Source organism: Lagenorhynchus albirostris, chromosome 11, assembly GCF_949774975.1.
Source record: "Lagenorhynchus albirostris chromosome 11, mLagAlb1.1, whole genome shotgun sequence".
Taxonomy (NCBI): Eukaryota; Metazoa; Chordata; class Mammalia; order Artiodactyla; family Delphinidae; genus Lagenorhynchus; species Lagenorhynchus albirostris.
In genome coordinates, this window is record NC_083105.1 from 77609844 (window position 1) to 77622023 (window position 12180).

General features: G+C 39.4%; 1 protein-coding gene and 1 pseudogene across 1 annotated transcript in view; both read right to left on the reverse strand.

Moving 5' to 3' along the window:
* Positions 1–4792: 4792 nt before the first annotated feature.
* On the reverse strand, positions 4793–5439 carry LOC132528970 (large ribosomal subunit protein uL1-like; annotated as a pseudogene).
* A 2679-nt stretch (positions 5440–8118) lies between these two features.
* The window catches only part of FGD4 (FYVE, RhoGEF and PH domain containing 4), a 204901-nt gene continuing 200839 nt past the window's right edge, over positions 8119–12180 (reverse strand). The window contains exons 18-19 of the mRNA XM_060166600.1: positions 11426–11635; positions 8119–9363 (exon numbers count right to left, since the gene is read on the reverse strand). Coding sequence (XP_060022583.1) covers positions 11565–11635 — 71 coding nt within the window. The 3' untranslated portion in view covers positions 8119–9363; positions 11426–11564. The remainder of the gene's footprint in view (positions 9364–11425; positions 11636–12180) is intronic.

A 12180-nucleotide genomic window follows, 5' to 3' on the forward strand; every position in this document is an offset into this window, starting at 1 on the left:
TGTTCGGGTTTTCTGTAAGATGTTACGGAAAAACCTGAACGAACTTTTTGGCCAACCCAATATATACAACTCTCTTGCCAAAACTGAAGAACCCAGAATACAGTAGAAGAGTTTGCCAGCTGCCCCAAAAGTCTTATTACTCAGTTATTCCTTCTCTAAGTAAATGTTAAACAAGCATTTCAGTAGCACTAATTTTAAGAGGCACGAAATTATTACTGTACCTGGGAACCTGTATATCCCATTGGTCCCTCATCCCTGGCCTCCTTCAGAGCTCATAAAGATCAGGATTATTGGCAGAAACTGGAAGAATTTTTCTTTGTTGTAAGCTGGTTGTTATGTTGGCCAAGGAAACTTTTGAATTCTAAGATCTAAGCAGCCTATGTTGTATAATTGGGGCTCAGGTGACAAATAGTGATGCAAAATGCAGGAGCTGGGGATGCTCTCTTCTGTGTGGAGCCAAGCTTAACTGCCAGATAATACCCTGCAGCTAAGAGGAAGTTTGAATCTGCCGTGCTGCCGCCACGACTAGTAAATGATGGCAGGTGGTGAATGTCAGTAGCTCCTTAATAATGTCATGTTTCTTCTTAACTTCTAAATATATTTTTTAGGCTTCAGAAAAAAATGGAAAATACAGAGAAGAAAAGTTAGGAAAAAAATCACCCAGGATTCCATTTTATTTTTAAGTTTCAGACATTGATCTTTGCTTTGGCTGCTTGAAGTCTGATTTTCTGCTCTAATCTCATACTGGTTTCATGGTTTTCTTGCTTTGGGTTCTGAATTGTGAAATGTGTAACTTGTTCTATTGCACCTTTTCTATTGTTGCTTGAAAACAGTAGCTCAGGTCCTCTGTGGAATTTAGGACTTTTAAAATAAATGAAGGTCTTCCCTGGTGGTGCAGTGATTAAGAATCCACCTGCCAATGAAGGGGACATGGGATCGAGCTCTGGTCCGGGAAGATCCCACATGCCGTGGAGCAACTAAGCCTGTGCAACACAACTACTGAGCCTGTGCTCTAGAGCCCGCGAGCTACAACTACTGAGTCCCGCGCACCTAGAGCCCATGCTCTGCAACAAGAGAAGCCACTGCAAAGAGAAGCCCGCATACCGCAACGAAGAGTAGACCCCACTCACCGCAACTAGAGAAAGACCCAAAACAGCTAAAAATAAATTAAAAATATATAAATTAAAAAATAATAATAATAAAATAAATGAAAATACATTAATGAAGGTCACTGATGCAGCCCTTGGTCTCTCTGTGAGAACACCAAATGCATGAAGGAGCTCTGGAAGTTGGAAAGGTGAGAGATTTTATCAGCTTGTTATCTCTTTTATTCTCACATGATTTTTTCCTACTCGAATTCCATTAGCATTTCTTGGATCTCTTAAATAAACCAATCATTAATAAATATCAAAACAACCAGGAACAATAATAATTCCTTTAATAAGTTTGAAACAATGTGTAACTTTATAACGTTTTAGATATTGATTTGTTCAAATTTCCACTCTGATTAAAATAGGATGCTTCTCCTGTTTTTCATTTTATAAATCTTACATTAGGTTGAATCACAGATGACAAGTGTGGGATGGGTCAGAAATTTTCCTCGTGAATGTTGACATACACATATTTTGTGACAGTATGGCTAATATATTTAAAAATATCCAGAATATTTTGTTTACAAAGAACATATCTTCTGATTAGAGGAATGACAAAATATGGGGATAGAATTATTTGTATGCTAAGAGAAATTTTAAAAGAAATTTAAAAGGAAACCTACTGTCAGCATATTCAAAGTAATCCTAGACCTTAAATATTGACACAATAAGCAACTAGCATATATACCCTGATACCAAAACCAGACAAAGATGTCACAAAAAAAGAAAACTACAGGCCAATATCACTGATGAACACAGATGCAAAAATCCTCAACAAAATACTAGGAAACAGAATCCAACAGCACATTAAAAGGATCATGTGGGGTTTATCCCAGGAATGCAAGGATTCTTCAATATATACAAATCAATCAACGTGATATACCACATTAACACATTGAAGGATAAAAACCAAATGATAATCTCAATAGATGCAGAAAAAGCTTTTTACACTCATTTATGATAAAAACCCTCTAGAAAGTAGGCATAGAGGGAACTTACCTCAACATAATAAAGGCCATATATGACAAACCCACAGCCAATGTCATTCTCAATAGTGAAAAACTGAAATCATTTCCACTAAGATCAGGAACAAAACAAGGTTGCCCACCCTCACCACTATTATTCAACATAGTTTTGGAAGTTTTAGCCACAGCAATCAGAGAAGAAAAAGAAATAAAAGGAATGTAAATAGGAAAAGAAGTAAAACTGTCACTGTTTGCAGATGATGTGATGTGATACTGTATATAGAGAATCCTAAAGATGCTGCCAGAAAACTACTAGAGCTAATCAGTGAATTTGGTAGAGTAGCAGGATACAAAATTAATGCACAGAAATATCTTGCATTCCTATACACTAATGATGAAAAATCTGAAAGAGAAATTAAGGAAACACTCCCATTTACCATTGCAACAAAAAGAATAAAATACCTAGGAATAAACCTACCTAAGGAGACAAAAGACCTGTATGCAGAAAACTATAAGACACTGATGAAAACATCAAAGATGATACAAACAGATGGAGAGATATACCACATTCTTGGATTGCAATAATCAACACTGTGGAAATGACTATACTACCCAAAGCAATCTACAGATTCATTGCAATTCCTATCAAATTACCAATGGCATTTTTCACAGAACTAGAACGAAAAATTTCACAATTTGTATGGAAACACAAAAGACCCCGAATAGCCAAAGCAATCTTGAGAAAGAAAGATGGAGCTGGAGGAATCAGGCTCCCTGACTTCAGACTATACTACAAAGCTACAGTAATCAAGACAGTATGGTACTGGCATAGGAACAGAAATATAGATGAAGGGAAGAAGGGAGAAAGCCCAGAGATAAACCCACGCACATATGGTCACCTTATCTTTGATAAAGGAGGCAAAAATATACAATGGAGAAAAGACAGCGTCTTCAATAAGTGGTGCTGGGAAAACTGGACAGCTACATGTAACAGAATGAAATTAGAACACTCCCTAACACCATACACAAAAATAAAATCAAAATGGATTAAAGACCTAAATGAAAGGCCAGACACTATAAAACTCTTAGAGGAAAACATAGGCAAAACACTCTGTGACATAAATCACAGCAAGATCCTTTATGACCCACCTCCTAGAGAAATGGAAATAAAAACAAAAATAAACAAATGGGACCTTATGAAACTTAAAAGCTTTTGCACAGCAAAGGAAACCATAAACAAGACAAAAAGACAACCCTCAGAATGGGAGAAAATAAATGAAGCAACTGACAAAGGATTAATCTCCAAAATACACAAGAAGCTCATGCAGCTCAATGTCAAAAGAACAAAAAACCCAATCCAAAAATGGGCAAAAGACCTAAATAGACATTTCTCCAAAGAAGATATACAGACTGCCAACAAACACATGAAAGGATGTTCAACATCACTAATTGTTAGAGAAATGCAAATCAAAACTACAATGAAGGGCTTCCCTGGTGGCGCAGTGGTTGAGAGTCCGCCTGCCGATGCAGGGGACACGGGTTCGTGCCCCGGTCCGGGAAGATCCCACATGCCGCGGAGCGGCTGGGCCCGTGAGCCATGGCCGCTGAGCCTGCGCGTCTGGAGCCTGTGCTCCGCAACGGGAGAGGCCACAACAGTGAGAGGCCCGCATACCGCAAAAAAAAAAAAAAAAAAAAAAAAACACTACAATGAGGTATCACCTCACACCAGTCAGAATGGTTGTCATCAAAAAATCTACAAACAATAAATGCTGGAGAGGGTGTGGAGAAGAGGAAACCGTCTTGCACTATTGGTGGGAATGTAAATTGATATAGCCACTATGGAGAACAGTATGGAGGTTCCTTAAAAAACTAAAAATAGAACTACCAAAAGACCCAGCAATCCCACTACTGGGCATATACCCCGCGAAAACCATAATTCAAAAAGAGACATATACCACAATGTTCACTGCAGCTCTATTTACAATAGCCAGGACATGGAAGCAACCTAAGTGTCCATCCACAGATGAATGGATAAAGAAGATGTGGCACATACATACAATGGAATATTACTCAGCCATAAAAAGAAACAAAATTGAGTTATTTGTAGTGAGGTGGATGGGCCTAGAGTCTGTCATACAGACTGAAGTAAGTAAGAAAGAGAAAAACAAATACTGTATGCTAACACATATATATGGAATCTAAAAAAAAAAAAAAAAAAAAACGGTTCTAAAGAACCTAGGGGCAGGACAGGAATAAAACCTGGGACGAAGTGAGATGGTGGCATTGACATAGCTAGTGGGAAGCAGCCTCATAGCACAGGGAGATCAGCTCCGTGCTTTGTGACTACCTTGAGGGGTGGGATAGAGAGGGTGGGAGGGAGACATATGAGGGAGGGGATATGGGGATATATGTATACGTATAGCTGATTCACTTTGTTATACAACAGAAACTAACACAACATTGTAAAGCAATTATACTCCAATAAAGATGTTATAAATAAATAAATGCTGTAGTGCTTTACAATTTTCAAAAAAAGAAAGAAACCTACTGTCAGTATATTCAAAGTAATCGTAGACCTTAAATATTGATACAATAAGCAACCAGCATATAGGAAACACTCAATATTTATTTATTTATTTATTTTAATGGTGGGAGTATGGCATATTAAGCTGTTCCTTAGTAAAGGCACTGGGGCTTGCCCATGGTGCTCTTAATGTACAAAGCCTGGATGTTCCGCCAAATTTTTCTTGAGCAACGACACCAGGAAGTTGACAACTAAGTGGATGCTGTGCACAAGCTCATATGTCATCTTCACGTGGCCAACAGCCACTGCCAGACACAGCACCTCCTTCATCTGGAGCTTGATCATGGACTTCATCAACTTTGACCACCATGTTCTCATTGTGGGTCAGCAAGGAAAGGAACTTGCCAGCCTTATTCAGGCCTGGGCCCAGTATTCGTGGGATCTGCTCGATCAGAGACTCTGAAGCCAAAGAGGCATCGTACTTCTTGGCCAGCTTCTTGACCAGTTTCTTATACTTGTTGAGTTTCTTCAGCACCTCGATGTCCATGCGGGGGATATCCACAGCCTTGGCCTCATCACAATACTGCTGGTCCTGCAGAACACATACGGAGAACTTGGGGCGGGGAGTGGACTTAAGCCTGACAGTGCCTGAGAAGCGTTCCTCTTACTGAGAGTCACAGTTCTTCAGGCTGATTTGAAGGGCCACTGGCTCCAAAACCTTCCGGCCCTTGCACTGGTTCCCATACAGGACTTCCAGCACCGCCTCATAGAGGGTGTCGTGGGAGACTTTGCTGCTCATGGTGCCTTGTGCCACGATAACCGGAAAAGAGCAACACTCAATATTTAAATGTTGAATGAGTGAATGACTCAAGACAAACTATCTCTTTATACTATTGTTTTTTCCTGGGACAATTTAAGTTGCTTTTCTTTATATATTTTTATGAAATAATTTTTATTTGTATGAAGAGAGATGAAGTAAAGGAAAGTTGCAATTGGCTTACAAAACATCTCAGGAAAATAGCTGGGTTAAACTCCATAAAAACATTAAAAAATTTTATTTGAAATACCTGTACATGTTTTGTGGGTTTTGTTTGTTTTGTTTTTCTCGGCCACGCTGAGCGGCATGCGGGAATCTTAGTTCCCCAACCAGGGATGGAACCAGTGCCCATTTCATTGGGAGCACAGATGTACATGTAGACCTAAACAGAAGTTAGAAATATATTACAAAAACTCTAGTTTACCCTTGTCTAGTTTCTCTATTAACATTTTACTTCATTAGCTTAATTATTATCTCTCCCTCTTTCATCTCTGAACCATTTGACAGTAAATTGCAGACATGATGCATTTTTACCCTGAAATACTTGAATATTTTCAAGAACAAGGATATTCTCTTACATAACTACATTGCAACTTGCTGAAACAAGAAAATTAACAGATATAATGTGATGATCTAATCCAGATGTTATTAATTTCTCACCAATGGCCTCAATAAAAACTTTATAGTAGAAAAAAATATTCTGGCCTAGGTTCGATCCAGGATTACATACACATTGCATTTAGCTGTAATGTCTCTTTAGTCATTTATTCTGGAAAAGTTCCTCAGTCTGTCTTTGTATTTCATGACCTTAACATTTTTGAAGAATATAGACCAAGTATTCCGAAGAATATTTCTCAGTTTGGGTTTGTCTGTTATTTCCTTATGATTAGGTTGAGGTTCTTCACTTTTGGCAGGATTACCACAGAAGCGATGCTGTGTCCTTAGTGCTTCAGATCAAGAGGCCCATGATACCAGTTTGTCCTTACTGATGATATTAACTTGGTTAAGGTGCTGTCCACCAAGTTTTTCCATTGTAAAGTTATTTTTTTTCCCTTCTGTAATTAATAAGAATTTTGTGGGTACAACTTTGAGACTACGTAGATATACTTGTCTTCAAGAATTTTTTACCCGTTAGTTATAGTATCCATTGATGATTCTTACCTGAATTATTACAATGTTTTGTCAAATGCTATTTTTTTAACTTTCTTATTCCTTCTACATTTACTTGTTTGCATTCTATTATAGGGAAGAGTTTTTCTTTTTACATTTTTATTTACTTGTTGATTGACTGATTGACTGATTTTTGGCCACCCCATGCCGCATGTGGGATCTCAGTTCCCCAACCTGGGATCGAAGCCATGGCCTCTGCAGTGGAAGCACGGAGTCCTAACCACTGGACTGCCAGGAAATTCCAGGGAAGAGTTTTTCATTTTTCCTCATTCATTCATTCATTATCAGTTTGAATCCATGTGTTCCTATTTTATTCAATGGATTTTAATCAATTACCATCGTTCCTTCCCCTTCCCCCTCCCACTTCAATGACATGTTCAACTGTCCGAGATTTTGCCAGCTGGAGCCTCTTCAAGCTGACTCCTGGGTCTTTTGACATGTCCCCATCATTCTTTGGGTACTTTTTCACTTTCTGGCATTCTAGAGCTAGAGCAGAGAAAATTCAGTTTTCTCTGCTCTAGCTCTAGAATCAGCTAGTTTTTCAGGGAGTTCTGGTTCCTTTTAGTGGAAATGGTATTTAGAAACCAACATAGGTATGCTCATTGCTACAGGGTTGTTATTGCTTCTAGACCCTCACAGCAGTCAGCTAGGAAATATATGCTCGTGTACACACACAAACACATACACATATGTCTATAAATGTATTATAACTATCTATACCCAGTTAGCTAGCTAACTTTATAAAATCATGTGTTCATACTGATACCTGTAATTCTAGTCCAACAACACAGAATTTAGTATCACGTTCCTCCTTTTCCATATTGAAACTGCCTTCTCTGACACTGAGAAATTTGGCTCCCATTATGCTCAACCTATTATTTGCTCAGTTGAACTCAGTAAAAGTAATGTTAGAAATGCTAAGTCATACCACTGGGTAAAACAAACCAATGACCTAGAATTCAGTATTTATAATTCGATTTGCCTTTAGTTTAAGCATGTATAGTCAACATACTGTGTTCAAAAGTGTGTATTAGTTCTAATTTTTATCTTCAGAGTGGTTATGTTATTCATTTGCTATTATTTGACATATGTTCATTTGTATTTATATTCCATTTCAGATTTTTTTTTCTTTTTTCTTTTTTTTTTGCAGTACGCGGGCCTCCCACTGCTGTGGCCTCTCCCGTTGCGGAGCACAGGCTCTGGATGCGCAGGCTCAGCGGCCATGGCTCATGGGCCCAGCCGTTCCGCGGCATGTGGGATCTTCCCGGACCGGGGCACGAACCCGTGTACCCTGCATCGGCAGGCGGACTGTCAACCACTGCGCCACCAGGGAAGCCCCATTTCAGATTTTTTCATTTTTTATTATGTGTGTTTGTGTATATAAAACACTAAGATGGCTCAAAAGTCAAAACTCAACAAAAAAGGTATACTCAGAAAAGTATCAAGATTTTTTAGCAAATGTTTTTTCTTTATTGAGCGTTCCTTCTCCTGTATTTACAACTGTGAGCCTGGACCCTTTGGTTCATTCTCCCTGTGGTCTGTGCCTGCCTGCCTTCCACTCCCGAAGCACACACACAGACATACATATACACAAACTGATGGAAAAGATATTGAAAAACTACAAGATGATCTTTAGGATGAGGTATGTTTCTTCCACCTTTGGACATGATTCTATATAGAAACAATATACTTAATTTTGTTCAGTGTATGATAACCATATATGTAAGTGATCTAAAAATAATTTTTCTTGTGAAAACACCATAATGGACTACATGGTCCAATCTCACTGTATAAAAGCAGAGTTTCCTTTATTAAGACAAAGCAACCTGGATTTGTTTTTACTTAAATACAAGACCAAAACAACACATGAATCATTTCCTCTATAAAAGAGTGACTCCAGACTGGGAGCTCATTATCCAAACCCTGTGTCAGGTCCACTCTGCCAGCCCCACTTCCTCAGGACATGTATCTTTCATCACCTCTGGCTCCTCTGGAACAGTAACCAGCTGCCTCTAATTGCCTCACAGACCAGGTGTGGTGGTGGTAGTGGTGGTGAGAGTGGGCTGAGACATTATTTAAAAAGCAAGAATCCGTCGTGCGAAGGTTAACTAAGATTTTCACCATTGTATTTTGAAGTCCTTGACTATGTTTTAAACGCTATCAGGAATCTAGCTTTGTTATTAAAACAATTTAGCTATATAAAATGTTGATTTCTTTTCCTCTCAGCCTCTATTCCAAAGGTCTATACCCATAACAATTTGATGTTTTGGAAGAACAGTTCTGTTCATTTTTGTAATTTTATATAACCTAGCTTTTGTGCAGCATGCAGGATCTTAGTTCCCCGACCAGGGATGGAACCCGTGCCCCCTGCAGTGGGAGAGCAGAGTCTTAACCACTGGACTGCCTGGGAAGTCCCACCACGTAAGTATTTACTGAGTGCCTACAATGTGCCAAGCAACCCCAAGTACTGCGGATTGGGGACATCAGTGGTCAAAACATAAAAATCCTTACCTTTATGGAGCTTATGTTCTAGCAGGTGTAGACAGACAATAAAAAATAAACAGCTAATTATCTAATTCATAACAAGATGTTAAGAGCTACGGGAAAAAAACAGATCAGATTAGGGCAGCATGGGGTGCTGTTGCAGCAGAGGCAGTTAAATGAGGTGGTGGTGAGATCCGAGCAGGCTTTAACTTGCAAAAGCTGTTCATTATGCAGACATCTGGGGAAGGAGCACTGCAGGAAGAAAGAACAGTGTCTGTGATGTAAGGCTGAAGTGTACTTGGCTTGCTTCAGTAAAAGCAAAATGTATGGTACGGGGTAGGAGAGTGGGGGGTGGCAGAGACATAGAACCATGTGAGGGCAAAGGACTTTGGCTTTTATTCTGAGTGAAATGGGAGCCCCTGGAGGGACTGGGGTAAAGAAGCAACATAATTTTTTTTTTTTTTTTTGTGGCAGTACGCGGGCCTCTCACTGTTGTGGCCTCTCCCGTTGCGGAGCACAGGCTCCGGATGCGCAGGCTCAGCGGCCATGGCTCACGGGCCCAGCCGCTCCGCGGCATGTGGGATCCTCCCGGACCGGGGCACGAACCCGCGTCCCCAGCATCGGCAGGCGGACTCTCAACCACTGCGCCACCAAAGAAGCCCGAAGCAACATAATTTGATTTGTGTTTTAACAGACTCCCTGACTGCCTATTTAACAATGGAAGGGTGGAGGGAGGACTGGAAGACTTGAGACTAATTAGAAAGCTACTGAAATAATGTAGCAAGAGATGATGATGGTTTAGGCCAGAATGGTAGATAGCGGTGGAACTGGTGAAAGAGAATCTGAGTCTAGGTATATTTTGAAGGTGAGCTAATATAAATTCCTGATGTACTGGCTGTGTAGTCTCAGAAAAAGAGGAGTCAAAGATGAAAGCTTTTGGCCTAAGCAACTTGAAAAGCAGAGCTGCAATTAACTGAGATGGAGAAAATTATGGATAGAGTAGGTTTTATGGGGAAAGATCGGTTGTTCGGCCTGACTGGAGTACATTCAGGAAAGGATGGGAAGAGAGGAATTGGAAACAGATATAGAAAATTCAACTATTGCTCCAAAAGGGAGGGGAATATGGCAGCTGGCAGGGGAAGTGAAGTGAAGAGGTTTATTTAGGTTGGGAAAAATTATAACAGATGTGTTTGCTGATAGGCATATTCAGTTAAGAGGGAAAACTGATATCGTATAAGAAAAGGATAATGGCCGGAGCAGCATCCTTGAGAAGGTGCGTGGGGGTAGGATATGGCACTCAAGTAGAGACCAGATTTAAGCAAGAACATGGATGGGCAGGAAGATAGACTACGTGGAACCTGTGCTGGTAGATGGGTAGATTCGGTTGTGGGAGGCTGTGGAAGTTCCCTGACAATTTAATTTTCTGAGTAAAGTAGGGAAGAAGGTCATCAGCTGGGTGGAGGATGAGGGAGAAGGTGTTGGAGGTTTGAGGAGAAAGGAGGTGTGAAATGGTAATCTAGTAATGAATTTAAAATGAGACCAATCAGTATAGCTGTTCATTTTGTTCAGCTGCATGGCTGTAGGCATGGAGAAGACAGAGTTGAGTCAACCAGGTTTTGGTTTTGCCAAACAAGTAAGACAAAGCTAGAGAGTGAACTGAATGCAAAGGAGTGACTGTAATGACTGAACTGTAAGGGAGGGTTAAGGGAGGAAGAGAGGACATCAAGAGCTGAGTGACAAATTACTTAACCTCTCTAAACCTGCTTACTTATATGAAAATGTTAGGAGTGCTGTTGTGAGGCTTATGTGGGATAATGTGTTATAGAATGCTTAACATAGGACCAAGCACTGAGTAAATATGCAATCAGTTTCTCAAGTGAGGTTTCCCATCAGGATCACCTGGGGAATTTTTGAAAATACTCATGCCCACAGCCCAACCCCCACAAATAGAATTTCTGAGGGTGAGGCCGGAGCATGGCTTGGTTTAACTACTCCCCAGGTGATTCTAATGTATAGTCAGGGTGGCAAACTTGCCTGTTAACTAAATGATCTCTATTAATAATACTAACAATCACTTACTGAATGTCTCCTATGGGCCAGGCAATATACTATAGTATTATCTCATTTAAGGGCCACAACTTTTCAAGGAGGAGTTCATGCCTGAAGTGACAAACAGTAAGTGACAGAGCCAGGGATTTCTAGCCAGTTGTCTATGACTAAGTCCCTTCCACTCTAAGCTTGCTACTCCAAGAATGATTTGAGGAGCATCAACACCACCAGAGACCTTGTTAACAACAAATGCCTCATCACTGACCTTGCTAAATCAGAATCTGCATTTGAGTAAGATCTTCAGGTGATTTCTATGTATATTAAAGTTTGAGAAGCTCTGAAATAGGCCACACTGGCTCTCTCCGCCACAATTTCCATTCTGGTGTAAGGTGGATGCAAACAAGTTATATCGATGGACCAAGGGCAACAGCTGATGTCAACTGCTTGTAAGTATCAATAAATAGTTCTTCAAGGCCTGAAAAAGGTAATAAATGTCTAAAAAGGATTATCTCTGGAAATATTTTACTTATGAAATAATGCTGAATAATATTATTCTTGAAATATTTACACAGGTTTTGGTGGGATTGGAGGTGGAAAGGAACATCAGTACCTTAAGGAGTAACTTTTTTCTGAATCAACCAAAATTTCTGACAACCAAAATCACTGTGAACTGAACATATATAATCCTAGCTCAAATAACAGCTAAGTCTTTCGAATTCATTTAAAGATGTATTTATTTACAAGATACAAGTATTTAATATTTAATAGGAATTAAAGTGCTTAATTTTACAATGTTTCCAATTCTCTGCCTTTATGACCAAATATACATATGTTACACAATATATACACTATCTGCAAGTATTTTACATTCATATAGCTAGAAGAGAAAAATTACTTTTTGTGTATACTTTCTCACATTTGAGTTAATTCTAAAATTTTGCTAATATACATTTCAAATTGATCAGTCAACAATTCAAAAACCCAGATAACACTTATTCAAGAATATCAGTCAATTGTCAC